Consider the following 24,545-nt stretch of genomic DNA (forward strand, 5'->3'; position numbering starts at 1 on the left):
AAAGTCACCCTCATTCGTCGTGGCATTGTTTCGACAACCGTATGCAACGTCACAACATTTATTTCCGTCCAGAATTGCATTCATTTTTGGCCGAGATTGACGACGGGAGAGTCGAACCAGTCCGTAAAGTCTTCTCCAGCACATCCCAAAGACTTTCAACGGGGTTAAGGTCAGGACTCTGTGGTGGCCAATTAATGTGTGAAAATGATTCCTCATGCTCCCAGAACCACTCTTGCGCAATTTGAGCCCGATGAATCTTGGCATTGTCGTCCTGGAATATGCCCGTGCCGTCAGGGAAGAAAAAATCCATTGATGTGTTAACCTGGTCATTCACAACATTCAGGTACTCAGCTGACTTCATTTTATTGCCGCATAAATGAATAAAATGAATGCAAATCTGGATGGAAATAAATGTGACGTTGCATAAGGTTGTCAAAACAATACCACGACGAATGCGCGCCGTAGGAGTAGGTTAATCATCATACCAGACATCATTGTGAATGTGTCAGAAGAACTGTTTTGAAAATTCTGGCGAAAAGAGATTGTTTGCACTGGCTAGAAAAGTTATGAAAGTAAGTAAGCCAACCTCAATTTTGATACACCGTCTGTGTAGTCTGGAATATACATCTAGGATTAATTCTGGTATTGAATTTAAATAACTGGAAGAAGGAGGGCAAGGACATGTGGTGCATGGTCCACAGGGCAGCCAGGTTTCAGCCTACATATAAATCATGCCGTGTGGCTGGAGACTGTAGTCCTGGCCGTGGCACTTCCTGTGCTGTGATCTCATCTCTTCTGTTCCCTCTCTCTGCTTTCCCCATCTGAATAAAGTGAAAAAAAGACATACTGTAAGAAAGGTGCCGAGTCTGCAGTCTTAAAAAAAGAAACAAGAAAAAAGAAAAAAGGCTTGAAATAGGCTTTAGTGGCTTTTTCCTTTTTTGTTCTTACGGATAGGATTCAGTTCATATTCTAATTTCAGGACTGTTGACAGCTGCAACTCCACTGGATTTGTAATTTACACCACCTGTAGAGCACAGAGACCTGTGGGGCGGCTGATCAGAACTGAGTCACGGTTTTATGGTTTTGCGTCTGGCTTCTGTGCGTGCGTGAAATTGATTGATCGTAGACATGCTGCGATGCTGAAATACGCTTGCGTCCATTGGCCATTTTTGTGTAATATGGTGCTCTGAAAGAAAATATCAACAGGCCTATGTGTCTAAAAGCAGAAAAAAACATGTGTTTCTGTAAAGGTACAAGTACAATATTATCTGCAGACATTTTAGTCATTAGGCCAAGACTTAATACATGTCCTGTTGCAGTTACAATAGTTAGAATCTGTACTGTAAATCTGTCAGTACTCATCATCATCATCTCTTAGTAAAAAAAAAATTTTTTTTTTAAATCCCCAAGACATTCAAATTTCATTTGAATTCATGCAGGCTATACATCCCAATGTAATGAAATGGCGTTGATGTGGCAAGGTTTTAAATAATGATTAAACATTTGATTGAATAACGATATGCGCAAATGAAACTTGGAAATAATCAATGAACTGTGTAATGTTGATAAATGATAGAGGACAATATATTGATTGATAGGAGTAGATTATGAAAAGCAATAGATTAAGTGACTAATCAAGTAAATAACGAACGATATAATGGCTAATATAAAAGTTGGTGGCACTACCATTAATGGACAAAAGTTCTTCCCGTTATGGTGAGTGGTAGCTAACGCTATACTATACAGCTCTTGCATGAGCCAAGTCCCCCCCCCCCCCCCCAGAATCCAAAGTGTTCCACTCTGTCTAGATCAGCAAATCTGTCATCCCATAATACCCCTGAACAGCACTGCTGCTGTGGAACCAATCTGTCACTCTGAAGTGCAGCAGTTCTCCTGGCTTCCTCGGTAATTAGATGACTGTAGACGTGTGAGTGTGTCACTGTCGTCTCGGCCCTTCTCCCCCCTCCCCCCTCCGCCCTCCCCCTCCCACCCCCCACAACAAGTTTCTTGCGCCGTTACAATGACTTTGTATTTGCTGCAGCAGCTGCTCGTGAGATGTCCAGCCCTGCCCCACCACCCCCCCCCCCTTCGTATTCATTCCTCATTCATTGACATGGGTCCTGCCGAAGCCTCTTGTGCGTAGCGGGGTCGAGGCCAGGTCGCTTCACACCTTAGCGCATTCTCCGGTCACCAGCGGGATCGCCGGCTCGCTGTGTGCCAGCTTGGCTCAGCCCTGCTCCGGAGCAGCCGCCGTGTGTGTGTGTGTGTGTGTGTGTGTGTGTGTGTGCGTGCGATTGTACCGGCCCCACTCTACATCGCATTAACCTGACATTACCGTCACTTTTACAGCACGTCTCACGATGACAAAAAATTGTGATATCGCCAAGGAGGTCCAGAAAGCCCATTTAAATAATCAGTGAGTGTGAAGTTGGAGCCAAACAAAACCAGCGACTGTAGTATTGTGAGTTTTTTTCAAGACGGGGCTGGGTTTCTGCTGTCCACACTGTAGTGGAACGCTCTTTCCGCGACCTGGGTACCAGAACGGAGATGGGACGGGAATGGGAACGTTCAGACACCCAATGGGGGGAGGAGCCAAGCACCCCGAGGTTGCACAGTGGAGAGACCGGACTGGTATGCAGGGTCTGATGAAGCTTTTGAAGATACAATGGCCCCTTTAGCTCCCCGATAGGCTAGAGCCAAGGACAGAGTGTGGCACAGTGGGTAAGGAACTGGGCTTGTAACCGAAAGGTCGCAGGTTCGATTCCCGGGTAGGACACTGCCGTTGTACCCTTGTGCAAGGTACTTAACCGAAATTGCTTCAGTATATATCCAGCTGTATTAATGGATACAATGTAAAAATGCTGTGTAAAAGTTGTGTAAGTCGCTCTGGATAAGAGCGTCTGCTAAATGCCTGTAATGTAATGTTTTGAATTTGATGCGAGCCGATGTCGGCAGCGGAGGTGGTGAGATGAGAAGGGAGATGACATGGTTAAGCTTGGGGAGGTTGTAGGTCATTTTGAGCGGCAGTGTTCCGGATGTACTACGCAGGTCTGATGGAGGGGGCAAAGGAGACCAGTGAGGGGCGTAGGAATTTAAGCTAACAAGAAGATGAAGCTAACAAATGACGTCGGGAGCTCCTTTTGATGGAGACGGGGAGAGATACAAGTACACTCTTTGAAAAAAATATAAAGTCCATTACCTGAGTTTATATCGTTTTCAGAGAGAAAGAACTGTGGCTCCAGCCTATGAGATTCATTCAGTCACCATATACTGAAAAATTCCATTCGTGGCTAATGACAGTTTAGGGTCAGGGGTCCATACCAAGACCTTGTGAGCCTTATGCACTTAACAGTATTAGGTGTCCTTTTGTTCCCTCTGGTGCCCTTTTTTTATTTATACTGCAGTTGGAGTCTGTCTCTTCTTTACAGCAGATAAATTGTATGTGGTGAAACTGCGTACGATAGGCTAGACATTCAACACTTAGTGAATGATGTTTATCAAATTGCCGTAAGGTCAGAACGAAAAGTCAACTTTTCAGCCATGGCCTTTCAGGAGAAATTGCAATAGTCTAGAACGGACCTTGGAATGAGAGGTGGGTTGAATAGGTGAAAAGGGGCAGATTTTGTTCCGGAAGAATCCGCGCTCAGTTTGGGCGTCTCGAGTTGTGCTACGGGCGCCGGTTTTCCGTCCGGCTCGAGGTGCCTTGTAGACGAGCCGAGAGGCGTGAGTTCGGTGTGTCTCAGGGGGAGCGAGAGAGAGAGAAAATAATTCTGTATCATCGGTGTAGCAGTGGTAACAGACCGTGGGAGGATATGACTGAACCAAGAGGCTTAGTATAGAGAGAGGGGAGAAGAGGACAAACGACTGATCCTTGGGGGACGTCTGTAAGGATATGAGATCTCAAAATTGCACACCCCCACGACCACCACCACCACCACCATGCCACAAGTAGTCAGGGAAGACAGCAGGAGATAATGGTCAACTGTATCAAATGCTGCAGAGGAGGATTAGAATGGTCCACTTACTGTACTGTACTGTACCTTCGCTAATGTGTGGTGAGCGTTCTGGTGCAAATTGGCTGCCGTGCATCACCCAGGTGGGTGCTACACATTGGTGGTGGGTGAGGTGAGTTCCCCTTCACTGTAAAGCATTTTGAGCATTTGGAAAAGTGCTATATAAATGTAATTATTAATAATAATAATAATAATAATAATAATAATAATTGGAGCACAGAAACGGTATGGTGAATTACATTATAGCGAGTCTTGCTCACCGCTGCTCACGTTTTACAGGGCATTACAGAAATGTCTTGCCATGGAGTGGCCGGGGGTTTCACGGTGGGCTGAGTAGGGGTGGGTAAGGCTTGAGGGGGGGCAGGGTTCTGGTACTGGCTGCAATCGGTCTGTCGCCCCAGGGATAATGGTGGGTGGCAGGAGAGATGCATTAGTACACCAACATTAAAAAGCTCTGATAACATCTCTGAAATTGTTCCAGAGTACTCGGTAACCAACTTCCACCACATTACCTATGGACTGCATTGGATGCTTGGGCTTCCTCGGCCAGTGTTGTGAAAATAATTGCTTGTTTGGGAGGGTTGAGCCCGCCCTGAGCATGTAGCACTGCCCAGCTAAGCTGTGCAGCGAACCCACAAGTTGACCTTCATGTGTTTGGGTGGGGAGCTCGATAGAGCTCCTTGGCGACATAATAATTGACTCAACTCAATGTCTGCTGCCATTAAGCCCTCCAGTCTTACAAATACAACTGTACATTATTCCCGTGCTGCCAAGTTCGATACTGGAGAATGGTGCGTTGAATTATTGTGCATTGCCATTAAAATCAGGTTCGTCTGAGTTTTGCAGACGTGATTCCAAACGCATCTAGATTTGCATGATGAAAAAATGTGAATATATACAGTAATGCTGAATGAAATTTAGTTTTGCTTAAGGCAACAGGAAATGCCACGGTGTCAGGTGACTGTGGGCAGAGACTCCTATTGGGCGACGCACGATCACCCTGTGCATCACCCCGGTTATGGGAGGGGTTCTGTCGGTCAGGGGGTCAGGGTTCAGTCTACCTGCCCCCCCCGCTGGTTGATCAGGCGTTCATGGGCCAGATGCTAAAGCTGCATATGAATGGTCCTCCTTTGACTCCATACTATGAGAGCTTTGCTGCCGTGTGAGAAGAAGGGGCTGGTGAGACCCCCGTGTTTTGGAGAAGGCCCACAGATGCCGACACTCTCCCGAATCGGCAGTGGAGTTCACGCATGAACAGGGCTACGGTTCCAGGCAGCTGGCAAGGCCAAATTAGGGTGGGGAATGGACATGCTCAGCTTGCTGTTAGGTGCCAAAGTTATATTAAACGAGACCAGGTTAAAACCTGGATAAGAGCGTCTGCTAAATGCCTATAATGGCTGGACCTAACACACGTGATCCGGCCGACTAATGGTGTGACTTCATAACTTGGCCGACCAATGGTGTAACTTCATCACTCACTCAGTCACTCACTCAGTCAGTCACAGACATTCGCGTTTGTATGGCTGGCCCCGCTGTTGCGGTCCAGCCACAAAAAGAAAACGCATTCATGGCTGATTTGCTTCAATTTTGAGGTTACAGAAAAGGTGAAAAAAACTGTTTTTATTCATTTATTATTAGAAGCCTCATAGTGAAAGTGTGACTTCACCTAATCATATAGTTCAATCAAAAGATGAAATGTCAAATCAAAAATATCCACCTCGCAAACGGAATTGCTTTTCATCCCGTTGTCATGACCAGGATCGGCAGACTTGCGAGAGCGTCATCCTTTGTGATGGCGGTTGCTAAGGTTGCCGATGACAACGTGAGCATCGGGGCGAGCGTTTTTCATGGTCACCGCCGCTTTGTTTTGTAATATTATGCAGTGTGTCACGCTGGCTGTCAAAGCAATCATCGCAAACCGCCTGATCCGAACACGTCGTGGAGGAAGGCGTTTTGTCAGAGATGGGTTATTGATTCATCTCTTTTTCTCGGAGGGGCATTGTTAAAAGTAGGGAGCTGCAGGCACGGGTGTCTCGTTTGGATACCGTTGCTTGCTTTAATGAGAGATCCTTGAACATGGGTGCCTGGTTTATTTTGAAATTCAGTCTAACCTAAGCTGTCCGTTTTCATCCCAAGTGACACGGTGATGTGAAAAAGGGTTGTAGTGGGCCTTAAGGGGGGGGGGCGGGGTGGAATCCTTACTCCACTCTGGTGGGATCTCGGGATTTAATGAATATTGATTGGAAAATCCACATTACATTGTCGCCACTGCATAATTTATTCCGTTCTGAAAGTGAATAATGATAAGGTCACGCAGAGACATCCCACTCGTCTTAGCCTTTTAAAAGTCACCATGACATTTCTGTTTCTTTTTTAAACGTGGCTAATGCTGTGGGCCTGCGCAGAGCTTCATTATGCAAGCGAGCCCGGGGTGTCTTTGTACACAATTACTCAGTCGGTAAGCACCGCTGCAGGCCTCCTGCTTGAATACATAAACTCTACGTATATGTATATGTGTATGTGTATGAATATCGTGACAGGTTGGGTAAGCAGGTTGATCTAAATTGAGGGGATTATGAGACACCCCACTGGGTGGATCTGTGCGGCGCCCGCCCCACCCCCACCCCCCCCTCCCCGTGTCACACGGCGACATGGTTTCCTCCCTAGTGTCACACAAATTAGGGTTTCCTCACTAGTTTGGCTTGACATAAGGTCAGAATAGTGTTCACTGTGTGAACTAAACTGTGTTCTTGGCTAGAAATAGCTGTACGAAACACACAGGTATCTTACTGAACCTGTGTTTTGTAGTTGTCCATGACCATGAAATGCACTTTTGTACGTCGCTTTGGATAAAAGCGTCTGCTAAATAAATGTACTGGTGTGTGGGTGAGGTACTGTGTGTGGTGCTTTACTGTCTGTGTGGATGCTGTACTGTGTGTGTGGTGTGGTACTGTGTGTGGTGCTGTACTGTGTGTGTGGTGTGGTACTGTGTGTGTGGTAAGGTACTGTGTTTGGGTGCAGTACTGTGTGTGTGTGCTGTACTTGTGTGGATGTCTGGGTGTACTTGGGGGGTACGGTGTGTGATGTGGTACGGTGTGTGGTGCGGTACTGTCTGTGTAATGCAGTACTGTGTGTGTGGTGAGGTACTCTGTGTGGTGCGGTACTCTGTGTGTGGTGCGGTACTGTGTGTGGATGCGACTGGCCGCAGGCCTTCCGCAGAGCGGGGCGGCCTGACGGAAGGGGGGAACTCGTTTGCCTCCGTGGCTGGGCCCGTCTAATGAGGACCTCGGGGTCTGTCTGCACAGACAGACCGGCACACCTCCCTTTTAATTTCCCGGCCCCTTGCTCCGGCCCCCCGCCTCCTCGGCCTCCCTGCCGTGTAAACAAAGGAGGAGAGCCTCGCGCTCATAAATCAAAACGGGGTTCGGCCGACGTTGGGTCCCTTTGAAGGCTTTGTTGTGAAGGACCCCCCCCCAAATGCACGGGTCACATACCGTAGGACGGGAAGTTACAGGCCGCTGTGCACTTGGGTGTGTTTCTCATGTGGAGTTTTTTTAGAAAGATCCTCTGCAGTGTAGGGTATCGCTGTGTATTGATCTGTGTGATAGCACCAGATCTCAGTAACAGGATTGTGTTCAATTGCTCCCTGTAGCCCAATTAGACTGCAGGTGTATGCAAAAAAGGGCCAAACGATCAGGCTAAAAGGGCTTCTGCTACAAATGCTCCATGGTGGTGAAGTGGGTAGCGCTGTTGCCTCTCTGTGTGGAGCTAGCATGTTCTCCCCGTGTCCGCATGGGTCTTCCTCCCACAGCCCAAAGACACATGCAGGTGGGCTAAGTGGAGACTCTAAATTGCAAGGGATATAGCTCAGGGCAACGATTGTCTCAGTCGGAGGTTCCGGTTCAAACCCCGCCCGGGCGGTCGAAGGTCCGAGCAGACACCTAACCCCCTAACTGCTCTGGCGAATGAGAGGCATCAATTGTAAAGCGCTTTGGATAAAAGCGCTATATAAATGCAGTCCATTTACCATTTACCATTAAATTGTCCATAGATGTGAATGGTGTGTGAGTGAATGGTGTGTGAGCCCTGTTTGGCAACCTGTCCAGGCTGTGTTCCTGCCTCTCGCCCAATGCACGCTGAGATAGGCTCCAGCACCCCCCTGCAACCCTGACCAGGAATAAACGGGCATAGATGATGGATGGATGGATGGATGGATGATCCGTGAGATTTAAGTGGGCAAAGAAGGCCGGGATAGACTCCATAGACTGCAATGCAAGGACTCTTCATCTCTGTCCTTGCGCTGCATTGCATTGCACTGCAAACAGCATAACTGAATTCTCAAGTCCAAGATGGCCTTGCGCTTCTTAACCAAGGAAATGATCCCATTCTCACAGAACCGTTCTGTGTGTCTATTCAGCTGGCTATGAATAACTGTACGAAATCAGTACTGCACCATATCGAACCTGTGTTTTGTAGTTTTGTACCAATTACCTTTGGTATGCGCTCTTGTGCGTCGCTTTGGATAAAAGCGTCTGCTAAATAAATGAAATGTAACGGAATGCAATTCAGCAAGAGCGAACTGGGTAAAGTCAACCTTCGACGGTCTTCAAAATTTTAACGGCGGAAGTGAGGCTAAGTCAAACGCGCGTCGCTCTCCTCGGTCCCGTTCCGTGGCGGGCGAAATTTAGATTTGTGACTCCGGTAATGGAGCGACTCATCCGTCATCGAGCCCGTTCACGAGGCCTCTGCTTTAATCTGGCGGGGGCGTAAATCTCCCGTTCGACGGTTTCGGGGCGCGGGTCGTGAATTAGGACGGAACGAGATCCGATAACTCGTCGTCCACGTCGCGGGCTGTAAATTTTGTTTTTGTTTCGACAGCCGAACTCTTTCACGGGCGCGATCTGACGTCGGAGTCCGGGTCTGCGCCGGAGGGAGCCGCGAGACGTTCGTCACCCGGGAAACGGAAGGCGGGGCCCCCGTGGGGCTAAATGCTAAATGCTAAATGCTCTGCGCTTTGTGTCGCCCGTTATTTATGAAGCGTTATTATTTACGGCTCGGATTTTTTTCCCGGCGTGGGCGGTTGGGGGGTTGAGATGCGGGCCCTTTTGTCCCGGAGAGGTCTTGAAGTGGCCTGTGGTGTGGGGGAAGGGGGGCGAATCAGGGATGATTTGGGATGATTTGCAGCTGCTGCTCCGCGCCTCTGCTTGACTGAGAGGCTTCGGGGGAAATCAATTCCCAAAAAATGCCTGATGGCGAAACAGCTGATGTCCGGAGGGGACCCCTCCAGTGGCATTCGACCCCTTAATCACATTAACACTCCGGTTTTTTTTGGAAAAAGGAAAAAGAAAAGAAAAAACGGTCACCGTCCAGCCCAATGGGGGTTTTTTTAGTTCAGCTTTTAGGGTGAATTTCTGAACGGTTGGTAACGGTTGGTAACGGAGCCGTTAGGCCGGTCTCTCCGTCCGCGCGACGGCGCGAAGCCCCGCGTCCTGCCCGCGGCCATTTCGGCTCGGTCGGGGGGAAGGGGGGCCTGGCAGCGCCGCGTCCCGTCGCGCAGGGGCTGCTTAGGGAGCGGCGGAGCGCGTGACCGCCAGCTACAGGGCGCACGGGTTGAGAAAACGATCCCCTCGGCGTATCTATTATTAAAGCGGCGATGTGGCGCTCGGCTACGAGAGCGTGTCTGAGCGGGACATGATTCAGTCTGCTGCCGTGTGAGTGTGTCGGCGAGACTGTAAAGCCAGCAAGGCCGAGTGACAACGGTTAGGCCGTGGGGCAGGGAGAGAGAGTGAGAGAGAGAGAGCGAGAGAAAGAGAGAGAAAGAGAGAAAATGATATGTTAGTGTGTCTGTACAGTATGTATGCCTGTGTACATTTGTGCGTGTGTACGTTTGTGTATGTGAGTGTGTGTGCATGTGCATAGTATGTGAGTGTTTTTGTGTGTGTGTGTGTGTGTGTGCGCGTGCACAGTATGTGAGTGTGTTTGTGTGTGTGTGTGTGTGCGCGTGTGTGCGCGTGCACAGTATGTGAGTGTGTTTGTGTGTATGTGTGTGCGCGTGTGTGTGTGTGCACAGTATGTGTGTGTTTGAGTGTGTGTGTGTGTGTGCGCGGGCGCGTGCACAGTTTGTGTGTGTGTTTGTGTGTGTGTGTGTGCGTGTGTGCACGTGCACAGTATGTGTGTGTGTTTGAGTGTGTGTTTGTGTGTGTGTGTGTGTGTGTGTTTGAGTGTGTGTTTGAGTGTGTGTATGCGTGTGTGTGTGTGTGCGCGTGCACAGTATGCGTGTGTGTTTGAGTGTGTGTTTGTGTGGATGGGGTCTGGTGGGAGCTGGCATGTGGGAGCACCGCAGGCTGCTCAGGCCATCTGGACACGTAGCGTGTGGCTGAGACCGACAGGCCTTCAGATCTCCCTCAGCGCTGAGGCGCTTTGTTTGAGCGGCGTCATGTGTGAGCGCACCAGCGTGTCGTGTGTGTGAGCGCACCAGCGTGTCGTGTGTGTGAGCACACCGGCGTGTCTATGTGTGAGCATACCAGCGTGTTGTGTGTGTGAGTGCACCAGCGTGTCGTGTGTGAGCACACCAGCGTGTCGTGTGTGTGAGCGCACCAGCGTGTCGTGTGTGTGAGCGCACCAGTGTGTCATGTGTGAGCACACCAGCGTGTTGTGTGTGAGCGCACCAGCGTGTCGTGTGTGAGCACACCAGCGTGTTGTGTGTGAGCGCACCAGCGTGTCGTGTGTGTGAGCGCACCAGCGTGTCGTGTGTGTGAGCACACCGGCGTGTCTATGTGTGAGCACACCAGCGTGTTGTGTGTGTGAGTGCACCAGCGTGTCGTGTGTGAGCACACCAGCGTGCGTGTGTGTGAGCGCACCAGCGTGTCGTGTGTGTGAGCGCACCAGTGTGTCATGTGTGAGCACACCAGCGTGTTGTGTGTGAGCGCACCAGCGTGTCGTGTGTGAGCACACCAGCGTGTTGTGTGTGAGCGCACCAGCGTGTCGTGTGTGTGAGCACACCGGCGTGTCTATGTGTGAGTGCACCAGCGTGTCATGTGTGAGCACACCAGTGTGTCGTGTGTGTGAGCGCACCAGCGTGTCTGTGTGTGAGTGCACCAGCGTGTCATGTGTGAGCGCACCAGTGTGTCTGTGTGTGTGAGCACACCAGCGTGTCATGTGTGAGCGCACCAGTGTGTCGTGTGTGTGAGCGCACCAGCATGTCTGTGTGTGAGCGCACCAGCGTGTCATGTGTGTGAGCGCACCAGCGTGTCTGTGTGTGAGCGCACCAGTGTGTCTGTGTGTGAGTGCACCAGCGTGTCTGTGTGTGAGCGCACCAGCGTGTCTGTGTGTGAGTGCACCAGCGTGTCATGTGTCTGTGCCTTCCTCAGTTAGCGCTGTAGCGTTGAAAGGCCTTGCTGACTCTCTGCACCTTCCTCTCCTGCAGTTTGCTGCTTCGTGGTCCACAAGAGGTGCCATGAGTTCGTCACTTTCTCCTGTCCCGGCGCTGACAAGGGTCCTGACACCGACGTGAGTAACGTTTCCCGCCTCCTCTCCGTCCCGTTACCCCCGCACACACGGCCCGCCGTTTCTACGGGACACGTCCAGTGTCACTCCCAAGCGTACAGTTTTCATCGAAATGGCAGCCTTGCAGATATGTGACGTTGTTCCGGTCAAGGACAACAGGTGAAACGACACGAAGAAGAAGGATGGAGTTGTGGATTGTTTTTTTGACTTGAGTGTGCAGTGGTAGGGTGGGGCCGGCTGTGAGGTGTGTTCTGCTCACCTCTGGGGAGTGACACCCGCAGCACCTCCGGGGCGAAATTTAATTTGGAGATTCAATATTTATCATGGAACTTATCCTCTTAGGCCCAGCCCTGCTCAGATAAGCAGTGCTCCTTGGCTTCCTCATATAGGAGTACAGCCTCGATCCAATACTTCGAAGTGAAAATAATAGTCTTCGATGGATTGTAAACATCATCAGATGGAGGATCGTTGAGCCAAAGCCTCGCGGTAACCTTGTGATCCGGCCTGAGCTAATTCAACAGAGCTCAGGCAGGGAAGGAGCTTTCTCATGCAGCTTCTGACCAGGAGGCTTCAGACTACAAACCCTCTCAGCCAATCGCGGCCAGTCACAGCCAGTCACAACCAGTCGCAGCCAGTCGCAGCCAGTCACAGCCAGTCGCAGCCAATCGCAGTCAGTCGCAGCCAGTCCCAGCCAGTCCCAGCCAGTCGCAGCCAGCCACAGCCAGTCCCAACCAGCCGCAGCCAGTCACGTCGTCCGAGGCGACTGAGCCCGTCGCCCGCGGGCACCGCGGTCCCGTCCATTGTGACGCATTCGCCGAGAACCTTCAGAGGACACGACGGGCGGCCTTTTCCGTGAGCTCTCGGTCGTTAGGCTATTGCTGCTGGTTCTGAGGGAAGAGGAGGAAGTCTGAATGCCTGCAGGGGTTTACGCGGGTGAGTCACGCAGGCCAGGTGGGCAGCCGGCTGCTTTGCCCCAAAGCCACCCTCGACCAGCCATGCCGTTGCCATTACGCCCGGGTCCCCGTCTGAACCCGAGCGGTTGTGAGCGACCAGCTGATGCCGATCCGAAGTGCCTCTGCCCGTCCGCTACGATTTCAGAGATCGTTCAGACCGCACAATAATCACTGTGAGGATTTGATGCGGAGCAATGGCAGATCAAAGCGGCAGAACATCTGGTCCAGATTGGCAGAGTTTTACCCCGCACCTGCTGCCTTAGCCGTGTTCGCTGGAGACGGTTGCTACGGTCAGCACTTCCCCGCACCTGGGCTGGGCACTGAAGTGGGAGAAAAATCCCTCCTCACTAAAGCATTAAAATATGCGCGCTATAACATAAACATGCCAAATATGCACGCAGACACACACACACACTCTCACACACATGCACGCTCGCATGCACTCACACACACACACTCTCTTACACGCACACACATACACACGCACAAACACACTCTCTCACACACACACACACGCTCTCACACACGCACACACACATACTCTCACACACACACACAATCACATCAACACACACATACACACACACACAGACACACACACGCACGCTCGCATGCACTCACACACTCACACACACTCTCTCACACACATGCACACACACAAACACACTCTCACACACACACACACACGCTCTCTCACACACACACACACACACACGCACACACACACACACTCTCACACACACACACACACGCTCTCTCACACAGACTCACACACACACACACACACACACTCTCTCACACACACACACACACACACACACACACACACACACACACACACGCACACACACGCACACACAGTAATAGAACAGAAGATGGGCAGTAATCCCCCTCCTCTCCTTTCTTCATCACTGTGCAGTGGGTTCAGCCCTTCCCTGGGCCAGCCTGCTTCAGCCGAATGCTCATTGGCTCCAGATGGCCCCGGACTCGGGGCCCGGGCAGCTCTGACTCACCCTCTCTCAGAACCACTGCTTGACTCAGCCGAGGATTCGTGGTCGTGGTTTTCGCAGATGGACGGCCTTGGCTCTGCCCTGATACCGTTCAGCGCTGGGGCCCGGGCTCCGAGCTGGGCCAGCTGCTGCTCTGCCTCCTCACAGTGTGTGTGTGCGTGTGTGTGTGTGTGTGTGCGTGAGTGTGTGTGTGTGTGTGTGTGTGTGTGCGTGTGTGTGTGTGTGAGTGTGTGTGTGTGTGGTCGTGTGCTGAGTGTGTGTGTTCGGAGTGTGTGTGTGTGTGTGTGTGAGTGTGTGAGTGAGTGAGTGAGTTGAGTGAGTGAGTGAGTGAGTGTGTGGTGTGGTGTGTGAGTGTGTGAGAGTGGGTGTGTGTGGTGTGTGTGTGTGGTGTGAGTGTGGAGTGAGTGTGTGAGTGAGTGAGTGAGTGAGTGTGTGTGTGTGTGTGTGTGTGTGTGTGTGTGTGTGTGTGTGTGTGTGTGTGTGTGTGAGTGTGTGTGTGTGTGTGTGTGTGTGTGAGTGTGTGTGTGTGAGTGAGGGTGTGAGTGTGTGTGTGTGTGTGTGTGTGAGTGTGTGGTGTGTGTGTGTGTGGTGTGTGAGTGTGTGAGTGTGTGTGTGCGTGTGTGTGGTGTGTGTGCGTGTGTGTGTGCGTGTGTGTGCGCGTGTGTGTGTTCCCAGGGCCAGCCCGACACTACTACGCTCAGACACACCCACCAAACCAGTGGTTGCATCGGTGCCGTTTTTGGAGGCACTGGACTGCACTTGTTCCTGTTAAAGGGGTGGACAGGTTAAGTGCTGGACAACTGCGACATGGGTTGCGTAACCCTGTAAATGAAGCCAAGGTGCGCGTATGGTCACTGGATTGAGGGGAATGTCTGCACTTTGTGGAATGGCAGCTTGACAATGGCACCTCTGTAAGCCCCTGCTTCCTAAAAAGGGTCTTGCGTTTCAGCAAGGAACAGCCACCATCAGCATTAGCGGGAGCGCTACTAAAACCAGCAGCCTTTCCTAATGAACATTTCCCACTGTTTAATGGGGGAATACAAAAAAAAAGGGCATTGCGGGTATCGTAAACATATTTCTGCCCTTGCACACTTGCGTCTTCACGTCTCTCGGATCAGAGCGTTGTAAAACTTTGATCTTTCCCAAGCTGTTGTGTATCTCCTTGCCAGCGTGGGTGATATTGCAATGCGTATGTTGTTGCTTGTTGCATTCCTTCTAATTGCCACTTGATTGTTTTCAGGTTTGTAACGTCAGTTGATGGTAATGAAGATGAATGCTGCGTCACAGTAACTTACAGTGACTGTATATTGAGCTTGTTGGTCTCTGCAATTTAATCGGTTCATTATTTTATTGCCACTTGAGCAAGGTTCGAAACTCGCACGCACTTGCGCTGTGCAAACAAACACATACTTTTGAACAATAATCGCCATTGTCAGCTCTGTTTTTTCAGCATTATTTGGCATGACTTTGTAAGCTATTCTTCCTCTCCTTTGTATTATTATTATTATTATTATTATGGTAGAAGAGTAGTAGTTGTAGCAGCAGCAGCAGTAGTAGTAGTAGTAATAATAATACTAGTGGTAGCATTTAAAGTGCAATTTGTATTATGCGTATTAATGCAAGCTCATGTAAAATAACGATAAATAAAGTAACTGCTCCTGAGGATAGTTTTCTTTTCTTTTTTTCTTTTTTTTTAGCATATATCTTTCTGAAAAATCTACCAATCAAACCCGATCCTGGGCACGACCCCCTAGCCCAACAGATCCCATTAATAAAATCTGTGTGTGTGTGTGTGTGTGTGTGTGGGAGTGCCAGGGCGAGCGGGGCGCTGTGTGCGGGTGGCATTCCTCCGCGCGGTCAGGTGCGCGTCCCTGTAACCTGAGATATGTCAGCTCTTCAGCCAGCAGCCTTTTAATAGCACACCGGGTCTCGGCTAACCCAGAATGCACTGGGCTCTCAAACCGAATTTCCCCCTGTGTGAGCACTACACAGGCTGTAGCAGGGACTGCTGCCCCAAAAAAGTTGCGATCTTTCGCGTGAATCTGAAACCGCAATATAGCGTCTCTGTTGCTTCTAAGAATACTCAGTCAGCTGGCCAGATATGCTAGGATAGCGTTATATAAAGGTGATTGTCGCTCAATTGAACTGCAGTGAAAATGCATGTTGACAACTGCATATGCAATAGTCCTGTGACTGTTTTAAAAACCTCTAGCTAATACCCCCCCCCCGCCCCGCCCCCTCACTTTTTATTTAAAATAAATGTACTTATTTATTTATTTATTTATTTATTTATTTAGTAATGACAGCAGTTGTACAGAGATAGGTGACGATGCTTTGTTATGCTGGGCAAGTCAGCAGACAGAAATATCTAATAAAAAAATAATAGTAACGAAATAAAATAGTGGCTGGCCTGCCCAATTAAAAAATATTCTGTCTTCAAATTTACCTGGAAATGAGTGAATAAGCGACGGCAAGAAGTCGTGTTTGATCCTCGACGAATGTGTGATCGCTCCAGACAGCCTCGAGCACGGCCGCGCGCTGCACTACGCCGGTCCGCCAGCCATCGCTCAGTCCTCCGCGCGCTTCCCCCGCTGGAATTCGCCGACGTTAATTGGCTGATTAGGATAATAAAACGAACACGCGTTCGCATTTGTTCGCTCCGCTTTTTGCCTGTGCGCGGGGGTACCGGAAGGCTGTGGGTCTTTACAGAACAAGCAGCGTGAATAATTCATGTGATCCCGTCCCCTATAGGCAGACTTGTAGAAAACTGATAGTTGGGGCATTATGCTGATGAATCATTCATGGCCACTTACTGTACGACGCAACAGGAGAAGCCCTCCTCGCAAAGGGGAGATGCTCCTTTGATGAAAATTGCTCCTTCAGTGCGCCAGAATGCGCTCTCTACCTGTTACCTGTTTTGCGGCGAAGACGCCAGTGCGACATTGGCGGCTGCCTGCGTGGAGACAGCGAGGGGGACTGTTGGCTCGTTCTTGCCCGCAGTTCCCCTCGCTGTCTGTCCGCATCTCTCCGGCAGGCTGAGCTGTCTCCGCTTCCTGTCTTACGCCACAGGGGACTCACTGTGATGTCATCCTGTTGCTCTTCCTGCTTGGCTCCTCCCACCCTTCCGCGCGTAGAACCCCCCGGCACACGCTCTTAACCTCTCCTGCCAACATTCCGGAGTGACATCAATTTACAGGAAATCCGACACCGAATAATTTGCGCTTACCACGCTGTTTTTTATTTTGGTTTCGGTGTTGACATGTGGTGCGGAGAGGAATGCAGCACCGGCTAAAAGCGTCCGTAGTCATTCATCGTAATTAGCCTCAGCAGTTTTTTGAAAATAAATCTTATTAATTACATGAAGTAACAATGAAGAAGTTGCATGTTATAGCATTATTGCATTGCATTATGTTATTGGATTTTGTCCTACTGAGCACTTATCGATGTCATAAACTTGTATGACAACGACGGTGATGTGGTGTGGTTTTTTCCTGGAATCTGACAGTGTGGGCTGCTCCTTGGTCCTCCCCTGGAGCAGTGTGTGCACAGCTTAGGATGGCTGCCAGCACAGGCTGCTCTGTTGTTTGCAGAACCGTTGGAGATAACACAGTGATAACTCAGGCCTGTGCATTTGCCATTCAAAAATGGAGAAAACAAATGTTTTATCTTCTAAGAATATGTATCAATGACAGTGGTTATTAAACTTTTCAAGATGGACCTTATCTGAAATTAATAAGGTAAAATTTCTGAACATTAAGGGGGCTGTGATATTTAATTTTGTTTGGTAATGGAAATAACAGTGCTTATGACATTTATATTTTCTATACAAAAAATGCATTCAGTTAATTTTATTACAATGCTGTGCCTCCCAAGATAACAATAATTGTCACATTTAAAATATGAATATGAGCTCCCATTTAAACAAACCTTCTTTACGAGGTAGATGTTATTGTTACTGCAGTGTCTGACATACAATGCTGTAAAAAAAAAGTATTCTCCCCTTCCTGATTTCCTCTATTATTGGATTTTTGTCACACTGAATGGTTTCAGATCTTCAGACAAAATGTAATATAAGACAAAGGGAACCTGAGTAAACACAAAACACATTTTAAAAATTATTATTTCTTTTAATGAAAAAAACACCAAATGCACTGCATTTATATACAGCGCTTTTATCCACCAATAACAAATAACACCAATAACACCCTGTGAAATATTTGTTTCCCCCTTAAACTTAATAACTTGTTGCGTCACCTTTAGCAGCAATAACTGCAACCGAACACTTCCTATAATTTGATATCAGTCTTTCACAACGCTGTGGATGAATTTTCGCTCTCTCTTCTTTGCGGAACTGCTTTAATTCAGACAAATTGGTTGGTTTTCGTGACCTCCTTGATTAGTTGTTGTTACACCCTTGAAGAAACTTTGGAAGGTCGGCCTCTCATGGGAAGATTCGCCACTGTTCCAAGTGTTCTCCGTTTGGAGATAATGGCGCTCACTTGGCTCAGAGACCAAGGCTGCATTCAGACCAGATCAGGCAATGCAGGAGAAACGGCAGTCCTCCCACTCGTCTGAATGGGGGTAGTGCGTTTAGGCTGCAGGAGTGGGGACCGCATGGGGTGCAGAAAAAACTGCAGTGGCCGTGCAGGATGAAGTAGAACCAGAGTCAACTTCTTTTGCCGTAACGCAACCCGACGTCACGCTGCGGTGGCCAATCACGTAAGTTGTCACGCTGCGGTGGCCAATCACGTAAGTTGCCACGCTGCGGTGGCCGATCTCCCAGTTGTGTCCTCGCTTGGTTTATTTCGTGCACCCAGCTTCGACGTCTGCATCTGGCTTGCAGTCTTGCAGTACGCTGCAAAATAACGACAACAAGAAGCTTCCTTCCGTTCGTGACCATTTGTTTGAGTTAGCGGGACAGGAAATGAATTCTTTGTTCATGGCATAGTGTGCTTGTACAAATTTGGTTGGAACTGCTTCGCTCACTCTGATGGTAATGTTTGATGTGAGTGAGATTTTGATTTAACAGGGCTGGCTGCAATCCAGCTCAGCTGTGCTCAGTCAGCTGAATCTGATTATCGCTTAAACTTGGATGAATGTTTGATTGAGTGACTTAGAGGGAAAATGACTTTTTCACATGGATGATATGGGTTTGATATTTGATTACAGTAGCTAAATGAAAAGAAAACTTTTTAAAATGTGTCTTGTGTTTGCTCAGTTTCCCCTTATATTTAATATTGCATTTTGTCCAAAGATCTGAAACAATTATGTGTGCCACATGTGCAATAATAGAGTAAAATCAGGAAATACTTCTTTTTTTTACGCCGCTGTAGTTGAATGGGTTTCTGCTTAGTAGGCCCGGCCCAGTGCTCAGGAACTGGCCTGAGGGGGGGGGGGGGTGGGGGGGCAGCAGTCAATGCTGGGCGCCCCCCCCTGAGCAGCCCTGTCGATGTCATTACACGAGCTGTTTGCTCGGCAGCGAGAGTTCGCCCGTCTCTTCCTCCTCTGTGTTTCCTCACGCTTGCCAGTTTCCCGCTCCGTAAAGTTCCGATCCCCATGGACTTTTTTTTTTTTTTTTTTCCCGCTGCCTGTTAGCGGAGTCCTCCTAGCAACCAGGCTCTCCATTCTCAGTCCCCAGTGTAGAGAGAGACCATGGTTTATTAATATTTAGATCGGCTATCGTGGCCGCGTCTATCAATATAAGTCTGCTTAAGTCTGAAAATGAAACCATCTATTTAGGAATGTAGTCATATTACCTGCAGTCCCTGTTTTTTTATGTATGAATGTTATAATTTTGAAGGTTTTTTTGGTAAATTATATAGCCATGTATTTCATATGGGTTTGATATGGCTCCTGTTAATTTTTTATGAAATGACTTGAGCGGGAAATGTTCCTGTTCTCAGAGGCTAGAAAAAAACCGATTCTTTCTTTTCTACGGAGATTCATCGTTCCAATTTGATTACTGAAGCAAAGGTGTTGGTGCGAAACAACAACAGGATATTAGCGAGCGAAAGATGGGGGTCTGTAGGGGCTGGGTTAAACTGCTTGTGTTTCTGGGTAATATTGCGTATACTGTATGTGTAACACGGTCTTAAATCGCACCTTTGCTACTGCATGCCTCTGGAAGGTGATAAGATGATTGTTAAACTGCATTTTCAGTAAAAATCGGGATGCAATGAGGGACTGAGGACGGTGTGACTGGTGCTGAGTGGACTAAAATGAATCATGTGCAGTATATGTCAGGAGTAAAAGCTTATGTCACATATTAACCCCTCAACATCTTCTTCTTTAAGTGACCTGTACTAATTCTGTACTCATCAACGGAGAAGGGATAAAAGCCTGCTGATTTATGTCCGTGCAGTTATATTGAGTTTTGTATTTAAAAAAAAAAAACAGTGAGTTGTTGGACAGAGACGCGTATAGATTTTCTCCCTTTGTGACCTATGTGTGTGGGGGGGCAGGCTCAGGCTCATCCCCATTGGAGCTCTGTGCTTCTATTCTTAGGCCTGCGCGCCCGTTTAGTGGGTCAGTCAGAACCCGTGTGGCCCGTGTGGCTGCGTTCCCCTCCGCTGAAACACGCCGAGCGCTAGCAGTGCTGCCCGAGTGGACATTCCCCCAGGGTTCAAACGTGCCGTACGTACGACGCACCATTCTGCCATTGCAAAGCCCGCACATTTTACTGTTTAAATTTTGGGTTTGCCTTCCAACCGCCCACCCCCAGTATGTATCTCTTCTAGATGGGCAGTTCTGTGTTGAACACGTGTGACATGGAGAGTGTTAAGTGTTATTATTATTATTATTATTATTATTATTATTAATAATAATAATTGTATTTATTTTTTGTCATGAAAACACCAATTATTGTGATGGTGTCCTATCACTTCTCTTTGAAACCCAGGCACAACCTCCGGAGATCGAGCGCACCCGCCCTTACTTGCCATCGTTGCCAGGAAAAGCCGTTGCTTACAATTCGTTTTTTCAAGCATTTTGACGGATTGAGGACGGTCGGGAGTCGCCGCTGTGCTCGACTCCTCGGCTGCTCCTCCCTGTTCGGTCCGAAGCCCCTGATTGGCCGGCTGATGAGCCATCGTCCGTCCCTTGCTTTGGTCTGCGTCTCGTCGTCGCGTACCTCCCTGCCTCGTTGAGTTCGTTAAAGCCCCATTATCTCATCAAGCGCTGCTTTGCTGGGTCTTAAAGACGTTGCTTAATGGTGGTCTGTGACCTGACCCTCCAAATCACTGCAGGACAGGCTTTTATAGGTAATGTATCGGATTAGTTGCTCTTGGCACGTCACAAAAGCACACAACCCCTTACACATGGGGCCACATAGAAAATCTGACGCTATAGCCCCATATCTCTCCTGAGAGGAGAGAGCGTTTGGGCAGAGGAGAGCGGGGCTCTGAAGGGCCCTGGTCTGAGGTACTGAATTCAGATGAGAAAAGTAAAGTACTTGGAGGAAACTGCTTTGTCTGTCAAGCTCCAATATTCAAACCGCGCACTCAGAAAACCCAAGGACTGACCTTTCCGTGCGAAAATATATGTAGTTTTATTTCGTTTTTTCTCAAAATGGAACATTTTAGTATTTTTACATCAGAAGGTCAGTCTTCAAGTTTTCTGAGTCTGCAGTTTGAATAATGGAGTTTGACAGACAGTGTTTTTCCTCCAAGTTCTTTATTTTCTCATGTTTTCCCATCTTGCCGTGATCAGCACCTCGTTGATAGAGAGGCACATTTGTGCACAAGGCTTTTTTTCTTTTACGCTGAATTCAGACTTTAGTTTAGTAGTTCCCCACCATTAAGCACCGAGTCAGATGCCAGCCAGGGTGGGTACAGGGTGCTATACTGGCAGGACAAACTTAAACTTGTAAACTGGACTCTCTCTCTAGGCCCACACAATTTTTTGTAGAGAGCTGAGAGTCCTCATAGGTCATAATGATCATAATGATCATAATAACAGCAGTGGATTGCTTTTATATCGTGCTTGCCGTGAGCTCAGAGCAATTTTTAAGTGTACGGGGAAACTCGCCCCGGCCATTGCGAATGTCTGCTGCGCACCGGGGTGACACACGGCAGCCATTTTGCTACGGAATACCTGCTACGCTTCAGCTTAAGTGGAACGGAGGGAATTGTAGTCAGATGAACTGGAAAGCTACTAGAGCATACGTCTGAAGAGGTCGGGAATTGTAGTGTCAAGCCTATGGATTGTCACTGGACAAAGCAGACCTCTCCAGACAGTCTACTATATAGATAGGAATTTAGTCCGGGACACTGGGGAACTTCCGTCTCTTTGCATAGGTTCCATGGGATTTTTTTGTTTTGGGTGGGGGTGGGGGTGGGTGGGTGGGGGGGGGGGGTCTTCGGGGCTTATTTGATCTTGAGAGAATGCTGCTCACTAACGGCCCAGCAACACAACTGCTGGCAGCAAATGAGCTTACAACAGGAGGTCTCCTGTTCCATACTCCCACACTGGCCAAGCCCTCGTCTGCTTAGCTTGAGCCTTCAAGCAGGAACAGGCAACGTGATGATAAGATTTCTGGCAAAAAAAACAGATTAAAGGACTCTTCTGCAGAAACTGCGGTGTTCGCTCTCTTGCCACCGTGCACATCTCTGACCAGAAGACATTTTTTTGCTCAATTTGTCATATAATCAATAGACTTCAGCCCGCTCTGATGATGGAAATGAAATAAGGGTTTGCTGGGATGAGTTGAAATATGGCTTATGAACACCTTGTAGGCAACGAGAATTAATCTATCTCTATGGAGGAAATCTGTAATACGACTGACTGTGAATCACAGATCGAGTGAATATTTAATGCGGCTGTGTCCTGTAAATGTGTGCTCTTTCATAAATGTTACGTGCTTGCCTGCATTGCTTTGGGCCATAAAAGAAAAGGTGCGTAACTGTGTTTTTTTCTCATTGACCGGCCCTGGTTGGTTTTCTCTACCTGTAACAGCAGCATAAATACCACAGCTGGCTCAGGGGCCTTTTACGGCACTGTGAATGGGGTTGCATGCGTATTCCCCACACAGGCGAGGGGGGGCCCTGGAGCTGAGCTGGAAAAGAGGGTGTTTCAGTCTCCGAAACGGGATGGAAGCACGGCCTGCAGAGGAAGTCCCGGCGGGCTGTCGGCGTTCTCTCGGCTCCTCTGGGTGTTCTCCGTGTTCTGGCCAGTAGCTCCGTGTCATAGCGCTCCTTATTCATTTCAGAGCCATCCTTCAGCGGGCTATATCGGGGGGCGGGTGGGGGCGGGTGTGGGGGCGTCTGATTGTCGTTCGCGAACGCCGGACTCTCGACGGGCCGTGATTGTGTTTCCCGCAATTGATTTGGACGGCGAGAGTGTAAATTGGCACCTGCTGCCGTCTGCACTCCTGGCACAGCGAGCGGTTAGGAAGTGCGGTCGGCGGGGGGGTGGGGGGGAGTGGAGTGGGCCACTGACTCACTCCCGGCTGCGGGCGGCTCCTCTGTCCTCAGAAAGGGGCAGGAGTCTGAAGGAGCGCTGGCGTCGCCAGCTGCCGCCGCCGCCACCGTCCCCAACACTGCCACTGTCCCCATCGCCACCGTCCCCAACACCACCGTCCCCAACACTGCCACTGTCCCCATCGCCACCGTCCCCAACACTGCCACTGTCCCCAACACCGCCACCGTCCCCAACACTGCCACTGTCCCCAACACCGCCACTGTCCCCGACACTGCCATTGTCCCCAACACCGCCACTGTCCCCAACACCGCCGCTGTCCCCAACACCGCCACTGTCCCCATCGCCACCGTCCCCAACACCGCCACCGTCTCCATCGCCATTGTCCCCAACACCGCCACTGTCCCCATCGCCACCGTCCCCAACACCGCCACTGTCCACATCGCCACCGTCCCCAACACCGCCGCTGTCCCCAACACCGCCACCGTCCCCATCGCCACCGTCCCAACACCGCCACCGTCTCCATCGCCATTGTCCCCAACACCGCCACTGTCCCCATCGCCACCGTCCCCAACACCGCCACTGTCCACATCGCCACCGTCCCAACACCGCCGCTGTCCCCAACACCGCCACCGTCCCCATCGCCACCGTCCCCAACACCGCCACCGTCTCCATCGCCATTGTCCCAACACCGCCACTGTCCCCATCGCCACCGTCCCCAACACCGCACTGTCCACATCGCCACCGTCCCCAACACCGCCGCTGTCCCAACACCGCCACTGTCCCCATCGCCACCGTCCCCAACACCGCCACTGTCCCCATCGCCACCGTCCCCAACACCGCCACTGTCCCCATCGCCACCGTCCCCAACACCGCCACTGTCCCCATCGCCATCGTCCCCAACACCGCCGCTGTCCCCAACACCGCCACCGTCCCCATCGCCACCGTCCCCAACACCGCCACCGTCTCCATCGCCATTGTCCCCAACACCGCCACTGTCCCCATCGCCACCGTCCCCAACACCGCCACTGTCCACATCGCCACCGTCCCCAACACCGCCGCTGTCCCCAACACCGCCACCGTCCCCATCGCCACCGTCCCCAACACCGCCACCGTCTCCATCGCCATTGTCCCCAACACCGCCACTGTCCCCATCGTCACCGTTCTCAACACCGCCACTGTCCCCATCGCCATTGTCCCCAACACCGCCACTGTCCCCATCGCCATTGTCCCCAACACTGCCACTGTCCCCATCGCCACCGTCCCCAACACCGCCACTGTCCCCAACACCGCCACCGTACCCAACACCGCCACTGTCCCCATCGCCACCGTCCCCAACACCGCCACTGTCCCCATCGCCACCGTCCCCAACACCGCCACTGTCCCCATCGCCATTGTCCCCAATACTGCCACTGTCCCATCGCCACCGTCCCAACACCCACTGTCCCCACTGCACGTACCCAACACGCCACTGTCCCCATCGCCATTGTCCCCAACACCGCCACTGTCCCCATCGCCACCGTCCCCAACACAGCCACTGTCCCCATCGCCATCGTCCCCAACACCGCCACTGTCCCCAACACCGCCCCTGTCCCCATCGCCACCATCCCCAACACCGCCACTGTCCCCATCGTCACCGTTCTCAACAC

The 24,545-nt window shown here is 50.2% G+C and overlaps 1 protein-coding gene across 4 annotated transcripts in view; it reads left to right on the top strand.

Moving 5' to 3' along the window:
• The window catches only part of LOC135249032 (protein kinase C alpha type), a 225,439-nt gene that overhangs the window by 59,528 nt on the left and 141,366 nt on the right, over window positions 1–24,545 (top strand). For all 4 annotated transcript variants that reach the window (XM_064324267.1, XM_064324263.1, XM_064324264.1 and 1 more), the window contains exon 3: window positions 11,440–11,522. In XM_064324267.1, coding sequence (XP_064180337.1) covers window positions 11,440–11,522 — 83 coding nt within the window. The remainder of the gene's footprint in view (window positions 1–11,439; window positions 11,523–24,545) is intronic.

Source organism: Anguilla rostrata, chromosome 2 (genome assembly GCF_018555375.3).
Source record: "Anguilla rostrata isolate EN2019 chromosome 2, ASM1855537v3, whole genome shotgun sequence".
Classification (NCBI taxonomy): Eukaryota; Metazoa; Chordata; class Actinopteri; order Anguilliformes; family Anguillidae; genus Anguilla; species Anguilla rostrata.